This window comes from Eulemur rufifrons, chromosome 6, assembly GCF_041146395.1.
Source record: "Eulemur rufifrons isolate Redbay chromosome 6, OSU_ERuf_1, whole genome shotgun sequence".
Classification (NCBI taxonomy): Eukaryota; Metazoa; Chordata; class Mammalia; order Primates; family Lemuridae; genus Eulemur; species Eulemur rufifrons.
In genome coordinates, this window is record NC_090988.1 from 103,898,727 (window position 1) to 103,914,047 (window position 15,321).

The following is a 15,321-nucleotide window of genomic DNA, read 5'->3' on the forward strand; positions in this document are numbered from 1 at the left end:
AAGCTCTGGCAGATTTCCCGGGGATCTGGAGGGCCGCACACGTGCACTGCTGTGCGTGTGCGTAAGAATGGCTTGAATGGGCCCCATTTCTCACTTCCGGCCCACCTGGAGTCCCTGTGCTCATCAGAAGCAAAGGCCAAGGCAGAGTTGTGACGGCCCGAGTGCTGAAGCTGCCTTCAGTACTCTCTTGGCAAAGTCTGAGAGAATTACGGGTTCAAGGTGTTTAAGGAAATCCCGGACCAGCTGTTAGTTGATCACTCAGCTAATTGAGCAGAGACTTTCGTGGCTGAATCCTACAGGGAGTATGGAATTTGCAGAACTAGTCCAGGAAAGTCACTGAGCAAACAGCAGCAGCAGCAACATCCTTGGGGAGGGACAGGCTGATTTCCAGGGTGGCCGTGTTATGTGGTCTGAAACATCCAGGTTCCAACAAGCAATCAGGACACACAAACATGGAAATGTGGTCCGTACCCAGGAAAGGGTTCAGGCTTTGGACTTACTAGACCAGGCCTTTAAATTGGCTGTTACAAATACGCTCCAAGAACTAAAGGAAACCATATCTAAACAATTAAAGGAAAGTGTGAGAATGATGTCTCATCAAATAGAGAATACTAAAAGAGGTAGAAATTATAAAAAAGATCCAAATGGAAATTGTAGATTTGAAAAATACAATAACTGAAATGAAGCATTCACTAGAGAGGCTCACAGCATATTTGAACTGGCAGAAGAAAGAATCAGAATAATTGATCTCAGTTAAAAGTATCGAGTCTGAGGAACAGGAAGAAGAAGAATGAAGAAAAGGGAACAGACCCCGAGAGACCTGTGTGACTCCATCAAGGATACAGATACGTGTATAATTGGCATTGTGTAAGCAGAGGAGACAAAGAGGCAGAAAGAATATTTGAAGACATAAACTTCCCAGATCTGGTGACAAACATCAGTGTGCACATCCAAGCTCAGTGGCCTCCAAGTAGGATCAAATTCAAGATCGACACCCAGACCATCGTGGGCAGACTGTCAGAGGGCAAGGACACAGGGAGCATCTTCAGGGCACCCGGAGGAAAACGGCTCATCCAGAACCACGGCCCGAAAGCAGTGGCCTGACGCACACAGTGCTGCAAGACTGTCAGTTGAGCATTCTGTGTCCAGCGCACTGTCCTTCAAAAATGGAGAAATTAAGACACTGTCAGATAAACAAAAACGGAGGGGATTTGTTGCTGTGGCAGACCTGCTTGCTGTCTAAGGCAGCGCTCGGGCTGGCGGGGGGGGGACTCCGGGTGGGGGTGCAGATAAGGGAAGGGCAGTGGGGGAGACGGCCACGCAGGTCAGTACGGGGGACTCCGGGTGGGGGTGCAGATAAGGGAAGGGCAGTGGGGGAGACAGCCACGCAGGTCAGTACGGGGGACTCCGGGTGGGGGTGCAGGAGGGAGGGAAGGGCAGTGGGGGAGACGGCCACGCAGGTCAGTACGGGGGACTCCGGGTGGGGGTGCAGATAAGGGAAGGGCAGTGGGGGAGACAGCCACGCAGGTCAGTACGGGGGACTCCGGGTGGGGGTGCAGGAGGGAGGGAAGGGCAGTGGGGGAGACGGCCACGCAGGTCAGTACGGGGACTCCGGGTGGGGGTGCAGGATAAGGGAAGGGCAGTGGGGGAGACGGCCACGCAGGTCAGTACGGGGGACTCCGGGTGGGGGTGCAGGATAAGGGAAGGGCAGTGGGGGAGACGGCCACGCAGGTCAGTACGGGGACTCCGGGTGGGGGTGCAGGATAAGGGAAGGGCAGTGGGGGAGACGGCCACGCAGGTCAGTACGGGGGACTCCGGGTGGGGGTGCAGATAAGGGAAGGGCAGTGGGGGAGACAGCCACGCAGGTCAGTACGGGGGACTCCGGGTGGGGGTGCAGGAGGGAGGGAAGGGCAGTGGGGGAGACGGCCACGCAGGTCAGTACGGGGACTCCGGGTGGGGGTGCAGGATAAGGGAAGGGCAGTGGGGGAGACGGCCACGCAGGTCAGTACGGGGGACTCCGGGTGGGGGTGCAGGATAAGGGAAGGGCAGTGGGGGAGACGGCCACGCAGGTCAGTACGGGGGACTCCGGGTGGGGGTGCAGGATAAGGGAAGGGCAGTGGGGGAGACGGCCACGCAGGTCAGTACGGGGGACTCCGGGTGGGGGTGCAGGATAAGGGAAGGGCAGTGGGGGAGACGGCCACGCAGGTCAGTACGGGGGACTCCGGGTGGGGGTGCAGGATAAGGGAAGGGCAGTGGAGGAGACGGCCACGCAGGTCAGTACGGGGGACTCCGGGTGGGGGTGCAGATAAGGGAAGGGCAGTGGGGGAGACGGCCACGCAGGTCAGTACGGGGAACTCCGGGTGGGGGTGCAGATAAGGGAAGGGCAGTGGGGGAGACGGCCACGCAGGTCAGTACGGGGGACTCCGGGTGGGGGTGCAGGATAAGGGAAGGGCAGTGGGGGAGACGGCCACGCAGGTCAGTACGGGGACTCCGGGTGGGGGTGCAGGATAAGGGAAGGGCAGTGGGGGAGACGGCCACGCAGGTCAGTATGGGGGACTCCGGGTGGGGGTGCAGGATAAGGGAAGGGCAGTGGGGGAGACGGCCACGCAGGTCAGTACGGGGGACTCCGGGTGGGGGTGCAGGAGGGAGGGAAGGGCAGTGGGGGAGACGGCCACGCAGGTCAGTACGGGGACTCCGGGTGGGGGTGCAGGAGGGAGGGAAGGGCAGTGGGGGAGACGGCCACGCAGGTCAGTACGGGGACTCCGGGTGGGGGTGCAGGAGGGAGCGAAGGGCAGTGGGGGAGACGGCCACGCAGGTCAGTACGGGGGACTCCGGGTGGGGGTGCAGGATAAGGGAAGGGCAGTGGGGGAGACAGCCACGCAGGTCAGTACGGGGGACTCCGGGTGGGGGTGCAGATAAGGGAAGGGCAGTGGGGGAGACAGCCACGCAGGTCAGTACGGGGGACTCCGGGTGGGGGTGCAGGAGGGAGGGAAGGGCAGTGGGGGAGACGGCCACGCAGGTCAGTACGGGGGACTCCGGGTGGGGGTGCAGGAGGGAGGGAAGGGCAGTGGGGGAGACGGCCACGCAGGTCAGTACGGGGGACTCCGGGTGGGGGTGCAGGAGGGAGGGAAGGGCAGTGGGGGAGACGGCCACGCAGGTCAGTACGGGGGACTCCGGGTGGGGGTGCAGGAGGGAGGGAAGGGCAGTGGGGGAGACGGCCACGCAGGTCAGTACGGGGGACTCCGGGTGGGGGTGCAGGAGGGAGGGAAGGGCAGTGGGGGAGACGGCCACGCAGGTCAGTACGGGGACTCCGGGTGGGGGTGCAGGATAAGGGAAGGGCAGTGGGGGAGACGGCCACGCAGGTCAGTACGGGGACTCCGGGTGGGGGTGCAGGAGGGAGGGAAGGGCAGTGGGGGAGACGGCCACGCAGGTCAGTACGGGGACTCCGGGTGGGGGTGCAGGAGGGAGGGAAGGGCAGTGGGGGAGACGGCCACGCAGGTCAGTACGGGGGACTCCGGGTGGGGGTGCAGGAGGGAGGGAAGGGCAGTGGGGGAGACGGCCACGCAGGTCAGTACGGGGGACTCCGGGTGGGGGTGCAGGATAAGGGAAGGGCAGTGGGGGAGACGGCCACGCAGGTCAGTACGGGGGACTCCGGGTGGGGGTGCAGGATAAGGGAAGGGCAGTGGGGGAGACGGCCACGCAGGTCAGTACGGGGGACTCCGGGTGGGGGTGCAGGAGGGAGGGAAGGGCAGTGGGGGAGACGGCCACGCAGGTCAGTACGGGGGACTCCGGGTGGGGGTGCAGGAGGGAGGGAAGGGCAGTGGGGGAGATGGCCACGCAGGTCAGTACGGGGACTCCGGGTGGGGGTGCAGGATAAGGGAAGGGCAGTGGGGGAGACGGCCACGCAGGTCAGTACGGGGGACTCCGGGTGGGGGTGCAGGAGGGAGGGAAGGGCAGTGGGGGAGACGGCCACGCAGGTCAGTACGGGGGACTCCGGGTGGGGGTGCAGGAGGGAGGGAAGGGCAGTGGGGGAGATGGCCACGCAGGTCAGTACGGGGACTCCGGGTGGGGGTGCAGGATAAGGGAAGGGCAGTGGGGGAGACAGCCACGCAGGTCAGTACGGGGGACTCCGGGTGGGGGTGCAGGATAAGGGAAGGGCAGTGGGGGAGACGGCCACGCAGGTCAGTACGGGGGACTCCGGGTGGGGGTGCAGGAGGGAGGGAAGGGCAGTGGGGGAGACGGCCACGCAGGTCAGTACGGGGGACTCCGGGTGGGGGTGCAGGATAAGGGAAGGGCAGTGGGGGAGACGGCCACGCAGGTCAGTACGGGGGACTCCGGGTGGGGGTGCAGGAGGGAGGGAAGGGCAGTGGGGGAGACGGCCACGCAGGTCAGTACGGGGGACTCCGGGTGGGGGTGCAGGAGGGAGGGAAGGGCAGTGGGGGAGACGGCCACGCAGGTCAGTACGGGGGACTCCGGGTGGGGGTGCAGGATAAGGGAAGGGCAGTGGGGGAGACGGCCACGCAGGTCAGTACGGGGGACTCCGGGTGGGGGTGCAGGATAAGGGAAGGGCAGTGGGGGAGACGGCCACGCAGGTCAGTACGGGGGACTCCGGGTGGGGGTGCAGGAGGGAGGGAAGGGCAGTGGGGGAGACGGCCACGCAGGTCAGTACGGGGGACTCCGGGTGGGGGTGCAGGAGGGAGGGAAGGGCAGTGGGGGAGACGGCCACGCAGGTCAGTACGGGGGACTCCGGGTGGGGGTGCAGGAGGGAGGGAAGGGCAGTGGGGGAGACGGCCACGCAGGTCAGTATGGGGACTCCGGGTGGGGGTGCAGGAGGGAGGGAAGGGCAGTGGGGGAGACGGCCACGCAGGTCAGTACGGGGGACTCCGGGTGGGGGTGCAGGATAAGGGAAGGGCAGTGGGGGAGACGGCCACGCAGGTCAGTATGGGGGACTCCGGGTGGGGGTGCAGGATAAGGGAAGGGCAGTGGGGGAGACGGCCACGCAGGTCAGTACGGGGGACTCCGGGTGGGGGTGCAGGATAAGGGAAGGGCAGTGGGGGAGACGGCCACGCAGGTCAGTACGGGGGACTCCGGGTGGGGGTGCAGGAGGGAGGGAAGGGCAGTGGGGGAGACGGCCACGCAGGTCAGTACGGGGGACTCCGGGTGGGGGTGCAGGATAAGGGAAGGGCAGTGGGGGAGACGGCCACGCAGGTCAGTACGGGGGACTCCGGGTGGGGGTGCAGGAGGGAGGGAAGGGCAGTGGGGGAGACGGCCACGCAGGTCAGTACGGGGGACTCCGGGTGGGGGTGCAGGAGGGAGGGAAGGGCAGTGGGGGAGACGGCCACGCAGGTCAGTACGGGGACTCCGGGTGGGGGTGCAGGAGGGAGGGAAGGGCAGTGGGGGAGACGGCCACGCAGGTCAGTACGGGGGACTCCGGGTGGGGGTGCAGGATAAGGGAAGGGCAATGGGGGAGACGGCCACGCAGGTCAGTACGGGGGACTCCGGGTGGGGGTGCAGGAGGGAGGGAAGGGCAGTGGGGGAGACGGCCACGCAGGTCAGTACGGGGGACTCCGGGTGGGGGTGCAGGAGGGAGGGAAGGGCAGTGGGGGAGACGGCCACGCAGGTCAGTACGGGGGACTCCGGGTGGGGGTGCAGGATAAGGGAAGGGCAGTGGGGGAGACGGCCACGCAGGTCAGTACGGGGGACTCCGGGTGGGGGTGCAGATAAGGGAAGGGCAGTGGGGGAGACGGCCACGCAGGTCAGTACGGGGACTCCGGGTGGGGGTGCAGGATAAGGGAAGGGCAGTGGGGGAGACGGCCACGCAGGTCAGTACGGGGGACTCCGGGTGGGGGTGCAGGAGGGAGGGAAGGGCAGTGGGGGAGACGGCCACGCAGGTCAGTACGGGGGACTCCGGGTGGGGGTGCAGGATAAGGGAAGGGCAGTGGAGGAGACAGCCACGCAGGTCAGTACGGGGGACTCCGGGTGGGGGTGCAGGATAAGGGAAGGGCAGTGGGGGAGACGGCCACGCAGGTCAGTACGGGGGACTCCGGGTGGGGGTGCAGATAAGGGAAGGGCAGTGGGGGAGACGGCCACGCAGGTCAGTACGGGGACTCCGGGTGGGGGTGCAGGAGGGAGGGAAGGGCAGTGGGGGAGACGGCCACGCAGGTCAGTACGGGGACTCCGGGTGGGGGTGCAGATAAGGGAAGGGCAGTGGGGGAGACGGCCACGCAGGTCAGTACGGGGACTCCGGGTGGGGGTGCAGGAGGGAGGGAAGGGCAGTGGGGGAGACAGCCACGCAGGTCAGTACGGGGACTCCGGGTGGGGGTGCAGGAGGGAGGGAAGGGCAGTGGGGGAGACAGCCACGCAGGTCAGTACGGGGACTCCGGGTGGGGGTGCAGGAGGGAGGGAAGGGCAGTGGGGGAGACGGCCACGCAGGTCAGTACGGGGACTCCGGGTGGGGGTGCAGGAGGGAGGGAAGGGCAGTGGGGGAGACAGCCACGCAGGTCAGTACGGGGACTCCGGGTGGGGGTGCAGGAGGGAGGGAAGGGCAGTGGGGGAGACGGCCACGCAGGTCAGTACGGGGGACTCCGGGTGGGGGTGCAGGAGGGAGGGAAGGGCAGTGGAGGAGACGGCCACGCAGGTCAGTACGGGGGACTCCGGGTGGGGGTGCAGGAGGGAGGGAAGGGCAGTGGGGGAGACGGCCACGCAGGTCAGTACGGGGGACTCCGGGTGGGGGTGCAGGAGGGAGGGAAGGGCAGTGGGGGAGACGGCCACGCAGGTCAGTACGGGGGACTCCGGGTGGGGGTGCAGGAGGGAGGGAAGGGCAGTGGAGGAGACGGCCACGCAGGTCAGTACGGGGGACTCCGGGTGGGGGTGCAGGAGGGAGGGAAGGGCAGTGGGGGAGACGGCCACGCAGGTCAGTACGGGGGACTCCGGGTGGGGGTGCAGGAGGGAGGGAAGGGCAGTGGGGGAGACGGCCACGCAGGTCAGTACGGGGGACTCCGGGTGGGGGTGCAGGAGGGAGGGAAGGGCAGTGGAGGAGACGGCCACGCAGGTCAGTACGGGGGACTCCGGGTGGGGGTGCAGGAGGGAGGGAAGGGCAGTGGGGGAGACGGGACTTCACGGGGCTGTTGCCTGTCTGTGCCCATCACCACTGCGGAGATGCCACAGTGATGACGCACTGTGGAAGACACCTCCTACCAGAGCACTTCTGGCAAATTTATTTTTTTAATTAAATTTTTTTGGGGGGCAGAGTTTCACTCCGTTGCCCAGGCTAGAGTGCAGTGGTGTCGTCGTCATAGCTCACTGCAGTCTCGAACTCCTGGGCTCCAGCCATTCTCCTGCCTCAGCCTCCCCAGTAGCAGGGACTACAGGTGTGCACCACCACGCCTGCCTAATTTTTAAATTTTTTGTAGGGACGGGGTCTCACTATGTTGCCCAGTATTGCTTAATTCCTGGCCTTAAGCAATACTTCCACCTCGGTCTCCCAAAGTGCTGGGATTACAGGAGTGAGCTGCTGCGCCTGGCCCATTTTTGGTAAATTTAGGACATAGTTGTCGGTTTGAATATGTCATCCTGCATGTAGGTCATCTGTCGTCCATGCTGATGCCTCTGAGGCCTTACCTTGGACAGGTGTGTCTGCACCCGGTACAGCAGTTTGCTCCAGGGGAATTTCCTCTTTGGCGGGTCTAGGGCCACCACTCAGCGACGGCCTTGCTCCGCTGAATGAGAGCAGTCGCGTGCAGGCTGGTATTGGTGGCGTGTGTGTCGGACGCTGTGCTGAGTACCCGCACGTTCCGCTCCTCGTGCCAGCGTGGGGTTGGCGTTGGGTCTTTGTCATCAGACCAGGCTGGAGGTCACCACGGAGCCAGGAGTGTCGTCAGTTGCCACACGAGTCCCTGTCTCCTTCGGAGCGATGGCGCCGTGTGCTCTGGGCGTGTGTCTGCCCTCTGGGGCCTGTGTGTGCGCCCCCGTCTCGTGATGTCCCCTCAGGCCAGGGTTCCAGACGGGCAAGCCTGCTCCTCAGTGCCGGGCCCCTGGTCATCCTGTCCTGTCCCGTGCAGCTCCCCAGCCTTTGGGCCGTGCTGGCTGGCAGCAGACCAGGCGTGGGTAAAGCAGCGATTTCTAGAAGGCTGGCGGCCTTGCTGGTAGTTGAGGGGGTGGGGGAGAAGGCTACACGCAGAGGTGGTAAATGCCTGAGGACGAGGGGTGGGGTGAAGCTGGGCTTGTTTGGGGGCTCTGATTAATGTCCTGGAGCCCGCCTGTTAAGGGGGCGCCCAGACAGGCAGGGCCTCGTAGGCAGCCCCAGGAGGAGTGCGGTGTCACCCTCCCGCGCTCAGAAGAGACTTGGGTTCCATGTGGGGGAAGGTGGATGAAGGACCCGGCTGCGGATGGGGGAGGGTCCAGCCTCACCCTGGACGTTTCTGGAGCCGGGAACCCACTGCCCCCAAGGCAGCCTGCGCCTGGTTTTCCTTCTTACCATAAAGTAAATCACACAAAACATGTTTTTAATGATGGATGAGTTGTTACAAGGCGGACACCCGGGTCACCGCCCAGGGAGCTCTTTCCTGAGCCCCGTCCTGCCCCGGTGACACCATTGCTGGGTTCCTCGCGCCCTTGGCAGCTTTCACCCAAGGGCACCTCCCGGACACTAGGCTGTGGTCCCGCCCGTTTCAGTGCGTGCTCGTTCCTTTTCCTCACACTTGTAGGTCGCAGAGGTCAGGCCCCGGCTGTCTGGCAGTGGGGTCCAGTGGCCGGCGCCTGGCGGAGTGTCGCCGTTTCGTGTGGGGCTCGTGGGAGCGTCTTCCTTTGGCTCCTAAGTCCGTTTGCCGTGGTCCTGGTGGCGTGTGGTCTCGGGCAGCTCCCCGGCTCTTGGTTAGACGTGTCCAGGCTCTTGGCTGCGGTTCCCTCAAAAGGAAATGCCACAGAAAGCCACAGAACCTCCTGGTACCGCATCTGTGCAAGAGAACAGCGTATCCGCCAGACCTGAGGCCGGGGAGCCTCCAGCAGGCCAGGTGTGCACGGGGCCTGCGCCCGACAGTCTGCTCAGTGGGGCCTGGGGCCAGGCCGCTCCAGCCCTGTGCTCCTCGCGTCACACGCAGCCCTCCGTGGGCACCCGGGTCTCGGGGCTCTCCTGTCCTCAGGTCTGGCCCGTGTGCTGTTCTCTCCGCCTGCTCTCGCGCAGGCTCCATACCATGGGCTTGCGCGGCTTTTCCTGGCTTTGCTCTTGAGGGAACCGCGGCTCGCGGGTGTTGCAGAGCGGTGGGCGGCTGCTCTGGGCCTCCCAGCCCTGCCTGCCCCGGTTAAAAAAGTGTGTGAGTGTTTATGTGTGTGTGTGTATGTGTCATGTGTGTATGTCTCTCTCTGTGTTGTGTGTGCATGTGAGTGCATGTATGGGTGCGCATGTGTATGTTATGTGTTTATGTGTGTGTCCCTGTGTATGTGTCATGTATGTCTCTCTGTGTTATGTGTGTATGGGTGTGTGTGTGTGTGGTGTGTGTGTGTTGTAAATCGGTCAATTAAAAAAAAAGTTCTGGATGAGAAGCTGTAGCTTTTTGTCTCGTCTTTGTTCCACAGAGGGAGTGTGGTTTAACTCTTTCTGTTTCTCCTGGTGGTCACCTCTACAGCTCTAAACTGTGTGTCCTTTTAGTTTTCTTTTGTGTCTGAACAATCTCAGATAAAATCTGTGGGTGCCACTGAGGAAGGTTGATGTAGCTCATTTAGTGTCACCTCTCTCTCCGCCCAGGCCTTTTATTTTCTCTGCTCCAGAGCTGACCGGTGCCGACCCGGGTGCTCCTGGGCTTGGTGGGCAGACGAGTGTGCACCACGTGCCAGAGAACGGGCACAGGGACCCCTGGAAGGCTGGTCAGCTCAGCCCTGTGCCCCGTGCGGGGAGCGTGTGCCGTGCACACACCTGGTGCTGCACACACGGCCTCCTGTGCAGAGCGTCATCCTCGCCCCGGCCAGGCAGCGCGTAGCAGACGTTGTTTCCGTGGCCCTGTCAGCCAGGTCCAGAAACCCTGCTTTTTAGCAAAGATCCTATTTCTTAAGACAAATTTCAGAAAAAATGTTTGCCCTTAACCCGTTCCCCGGGGGTGTCAGTGCCACCCAGCGGGCACGCAGCCCTGAGCCAGCTGCCCTGCTTCCTGCCGGAGCCTTCACTGGCCAGCATCACGCAGGGAGGCGCGGGGCACTGCCCAGGGTTATGCTGCGGACGGCCTCCCGGGCACACTTGCAGGCTGGACAGAGAGCGACTGGCGCGGCAGCTTGGGTACGTCTGTGTCCCGAGGGCGGCAGCTGCTGTTTCAGCACCTGGACAGAGCGTGGAGAGGGGCCTCTGCACCGGCCTTTGGTTTCCTGCCCTGATCACCTGTTCCGTCCGGAGTTTTCTAGGGTAGGGGTTGCCTCAGAGGAGTGCTGCTTTAATTCAGTAAAAATTAAGCCCTATTTATTAGCAGATGCGTAGTGCAAGATAAGTGCTGTTCTGGGAGTGCTGTAGAGGAGGCGGTTGTCTCGCTGGGGAAGGCGAGATCAGTTTTGGATGTGGCGATGGTCGAGCGAGGCCCGTGAGGCCCTGGTGGGCAGGGTGAGCTCGTGCCCTCGGCATCTGCAGCCGCTGGCCGGGCAGGGCTCGCGTGCCGTGGTCCGGCGCGGGCAGGTTGCTGCAGAGGCCTTTGACCCCACGGGAGGAAAAGGCCCCTTAAACCAGGACCCGTGTGAGAGGCTGTCTTCAGTAGTCAGCTGTCTCGGTGCAGACGTGTTTTACACACACCTCACCTCGTCCTGTGTGACGAACAATTGTGTTTCTCCAGTACTTAAAGACAGGCAGCCCTAGTACAATCACCTGTGCTTTCCAGGCCTCAGTTTCCCCACTTAGGCCGGGGAGTTAAACTGCATGTGGCCTCCTCCCCTGTCCCACGCCTGACTGTCCCACACATGCCCCTGTTTGTTAAATGAAGGCCACTTGAGCATAAACTAGCGTGTGTCGAATGTTTGTCGTCGTCCTAATGCACCTTCCCTGTGTTGTACACTGGAGAATTCCCAGACGTCGTTGGTGTGAGCCACACAGACTCCAGCTGTTTCTCCTCGCACCGCGGTTGCCGCGGGGGACTTCTGTAGCTCCGGGACTCGGGGCCTTCTCCCCACCAGTACGGGTAGTGGCAGTTCTGCGGTGTGCACCGGCTGGGTGTCCTCGATCCCAACCCTGACGCTGTGCACCTGGCGATTGCTCAGATCCCATAGCCGGGGGCTCGGTCCGCAAGGCAGCCCCCCCTCCAGCGGCAGCTGCGAGCTCCAGGTCACCCTACCTGTGCTTCCGACTGAGGGACCATAAACAGAGGGGCCCCCCACCCTCCTTCAGTTGCGTTGATTTGCTCGGGCAGCTCAGAGAACTCAGGGAAACTGGCCGGTTGACCATGAAGGATGTCACGGAGGATGTGGCTGAAGAGATGCCTACGGGGAAAGGGCGTGGAGCCTCCATCCCTCCCGGGGTGCTGAGCTCTGCAGACGCGCTCTGAACCCGTCCTCTCGGCCCGTTGTGGGGACTTCCCTGGACAGGGTGGTGGACAGCTGCAGAAATGTGACCGGACAAGAGGGTGCAAGGCCTGTCTGTCCAGATTCTTCCGGTCCCCCCTGCGCGGCATTCCTTCCCCTGGGCTGCGGGGCCGGCCCCTGCTGAAGTGGGGTCTTGTGACCTGCGGTCAGACCAGAGCGGGCGGAGAATTCCTTTATGGCCAAGACAGAAAGGGGGAGATTAGAGCGCAGTTTTGGTTCCATGGCCTGCCCTGGGGAGAAATGACAATGGCTGTGGAAATTGTGAGTCAGGAACTGTGGACCAGTGTATACATATAATATCACAACTGGATACTGTAAAAGTGGACTTGCCGGATTTTGTAGGGCCGGTGAATTTCATAAGAAAAGAAAATTGGAAGTCTACAGCAGTTAAAACTGTGTGCTTTTATTGTCTTTGGCTGTGACAGTCAGTTTCAGGAGTGAACTTTTATTGGCGGATAATGAGTTATTGTGGAAAACATTCCGTGGGTGTTTCCAGGGCCTTCCAGTTCCAGAACTGTGGCAAAAACGTAGAACTAAGAAGCCTCCGCTGGTAGAGCGTCAGTGGACTGGCTCCGACCCTCCGTCCTGGCCTGGGTCCTCCCCGCGGCACGTCAGGGCCCTGGTTCCGCCGCGGCCTCTCCTGGCCGACTGGTTGGAGGCGGATTTCTCTCCTCCTTTCCCTGGTCCTTCTCCTGTCTGGAGACGGTGGGCTGAACTGGGGGCTCCGGGCCCACTCCGCAAAGTGGCGCAGCTGCCCCTGGCTGTGCGTGGTTTGGGCAGGGACGGGTGGCTTGGAAAGCAGCTGAGTAAGAGCGCCTTTGTGTCTCCTTCCCTAGGCAAAAGCAAAGAAGCAGAAATAAAGAGGATAAACAAGGAACTGGCAAATATTAGATCAAAATTTAAAGGTAAGTGTGTTTAACCTTTTCCATGAGATATTGTGTTGTAAATTTTATATGGTAAGGACCTAGACGTTTAATGCTGTCTTTTCCCGCCCCTAAACCAAAGTTCTCAGTTTGCACAACGACTGTCGTGCTCTGTCAGAATTAAAAGCTGTTTAACGTGGAGCCCGGCTGCTCTCGAGCTGTTGGAGTGGCGCGTGTTGGGGCGGCTGGCCAGGGCATGTTGGGGCGGCCCCTCCCGGGCACCCGGCTTTTCCTGAGCTGGGATGTCACCGTCTAGCGTCCGGCGAGTGCCGCTCAGCACCGTGCGAACTGGGCAGGGCCTGACGCGCTGGAGGCCCAGAGCATGAACGTTAAATGCAAGACATGCTCTGCTTGAGGCTGCTGCTCCTTCTGAAGTATTACAGAGTCATCTAAGCACTCCCGTGTGGAAGCGTGTCTCGCTGTGTTGATGAGTAACTTAGCACCTGACGGTGGACACAGACCTGCACGCGGTTTGTGGTGCGACTTTCCCCGAACGTCCTCGTTTTGGAGAATTGCGTGGCAGGGGTTCACTTTTCAGTGCTCAGGACATTTGTGACTGCCCCGCTAGCCCGCTAAGCCTCAGTTTTTCAGTTTGATACGTCTGAGACCTGGCTCAGCTCTCTGAGCACACTGTAGCCACAGAGTCGCTGAAACTGCCCAGAAATAGGAGAGGAGAGGGCTGGGACTCAACCCCGGGGACCTGGAGGGACAGGCAGAAGACAGCCCTGGGAGCTCCCTAGAATTTCTTGGGGTGGGGGCTTGAGAATGGACATCCTTTATTTTCAGTTGATGCAAAAACTGGTAGAACTTGAATTGTCACTTGTTAGTGTATCCCCTATTGAGCCCTAGCAAGAGTGTTAGGTTTTAGTATTTTACAACCAGGCCCAAGGATTCTCTAGAAGGTCTGTGAAACTCCTGGAATTTTTGGTGGAATCGTTTGCTTGTGTGTGTTTTTGAGGGCAAGCGTCTGTAACTTTCCTTGCTTCGTAAAGGGCGGGAATATCTGGAGGTAGCGGCCCAGGTTCCTGTCCCTGCTCTTCCTGCCGTGCGGCCTCCGCAGGTTGCTCACTCTGCCGCTTCTCTGCCTTTTCTTTTCAGACAGGGTCTCTCTTGCTCTGTCACCCGGGCTGGAGCACAGCGGTGTGATCACAGCTCACTGCAGCCTCCAACTCCTGGGCTGCAGCGATCCTCCTGCCTCGGCCTCCCGAGTAGCTGGGACTACAGGCCACTGTGCCCGGCTGATTATTTATGTATGTAGGTAGAGTTGGGGGTCTCGCTGTTGCCCAGGCTGGTCTCGGACTCCTGGGCTCAAGCAATCTTCACCCTCCCAAAATGCTGGTGTTACAGGTATGAGCCACTGCGCCCGACCTGTACTTCTGTTCCCAGCTGTAAAACGGGGGTACTGATGATCTCAAGGTGGGTCCCCCAGGGTGCAGACCCTGCAGTACAGACGCTTCGTGGAAAGGCCACACCAGGGAACAGGAAAGGGCGGAGCAGCAGCAGGAGTCGGTCAGACAGAGTCCCCACTGCCAGCCCCCAGGAGCATGGGAGCCACGGTTGGCTGCTTGGGGCCCTGGCGCTGGGCTGGGAGGGGCCTGGCACCACCCCCTTGGCAGCCGGCTCTGCAGCCGAGGGCGGTTGGCCCTGACACAGCTCCTCAGCCGGCCTCGCTCGTGGCCACTCCCGGCCTTTATCGAGCAGGGTCTGTGTCTGCTGCTCTAATTGTGTCTGTAGGGGAAAGTGCATCAAATCGCTCGACAGAGAGCGAGTGCCTCGCAATGTTAGTCCATATGTTGTTGTAAAAAGAGTTCATGGCCCTCAGAGTAGAGTGGTAAAGATTAAATTTGAATGTTGAGATTTTTATAGGTTCTAGGATAACAGTCTAATTTGTTGACATGTAAGTTTAAAGACTCCGTGAAGCTCATAAGTTTGCAGAGTGTCTGTGGGAACCTTTCGGGACTGAGGCAAGGGGCGTCCCCGCTCACCGCCCAGCCCGGCGGCACCGAGCGAGCCGTTGGTGCCCTGCGGAGTAGCCGCAGGTACGAGCGAAGGTCGGCTCCTGCCCTCGAGACAGGTGCCTCTGAGGCCTCTGCTCCTGGTCCTGGCAGGTCAGATGACGCAGGTCTGTGCCGACAGCAGAATGGGGGTCACGCTGATAGGCCCGATTTCCTGGCAGCCTCGTTGAAGAAAAGCAGAAGAGAGGCAGACTAAGTCTAATAACGTATTTTATTGAGCCCAGTATATCTAAAACGTCATTGCAACACGGAATCAATGGGAAAAACTCACCAAAATATTTTACAATTTTTATGCCAAGTCTTTGAGGTCTGGTGTGTATTTTACACTTTGAGCGAGTCTCAGTTTGGACCAGGCGTGTTTCAAGTGCGCTCTAGGCACACGTGACGTGAGGCCATCCTCTTGGACACTGCTGATTTAGGCCAACCCTTGCACTGGAGACAATTTAAAAAGACTGACAGAATGTTAAAAAAAAAAAAAGTCTTAGCAGCATCCAAGAGTAACGAGAAGAAAGAAGCATCACTAGCTCATACTGGGGAGAGGGCAGGAACCCGCGTGGGCGAGTTCTGCAGCCCGTCGTGCCTCAGGAGCACCTGCTGGTCCCCGAGAAACAGCCGCAGAGCAGAGCCGTGTTTCTGGTGGGCCTGAAGGTGGAGGGCGTGGTTATCCATCAGGGCAGCTGTGCCCCGCGGGAGACGCTGGCGGGACCAGGAGCCTGGGGAGCGGTGCTGACGTCTCGTGGGTGGGGCCCGGGAGGCTGCTGAGCACCCAGTAGAACAGCTGCTCTCAGCACGGAGTCATCTGGCTGAAGACGTCGGTAGTGCCGAGGTCGAGG

At 61.4% G+C, this 15,321-nt stretch overlaps 1 protein-coding gene across 2 annotated transcripts in view; it reads left to right on the top strand.

Moving 5' to 3' along the window:
• AP2A2 (adaptor related protein complex 2 subunit alpha 2) overlaps positions 1 to 15,321 on the top strand; it is a 77,028-nt gene that overhangs the window by 19,607 nt on the left and 42,100 nt on the right. For both annotated transcript variants that reach the window (XM_069471870.1, XM_069471871.1), the window contains exon 2: positions 12,387 to 12,455. In XM_069471870.1, coding sequence (XP_069327971.1) covers positions 12,387 to 12,455 — 69 coding nt within the window. The remainder of the gene's footprint in view (positions 1 to 12,386; positions 12,456 to 15,321) is intronic.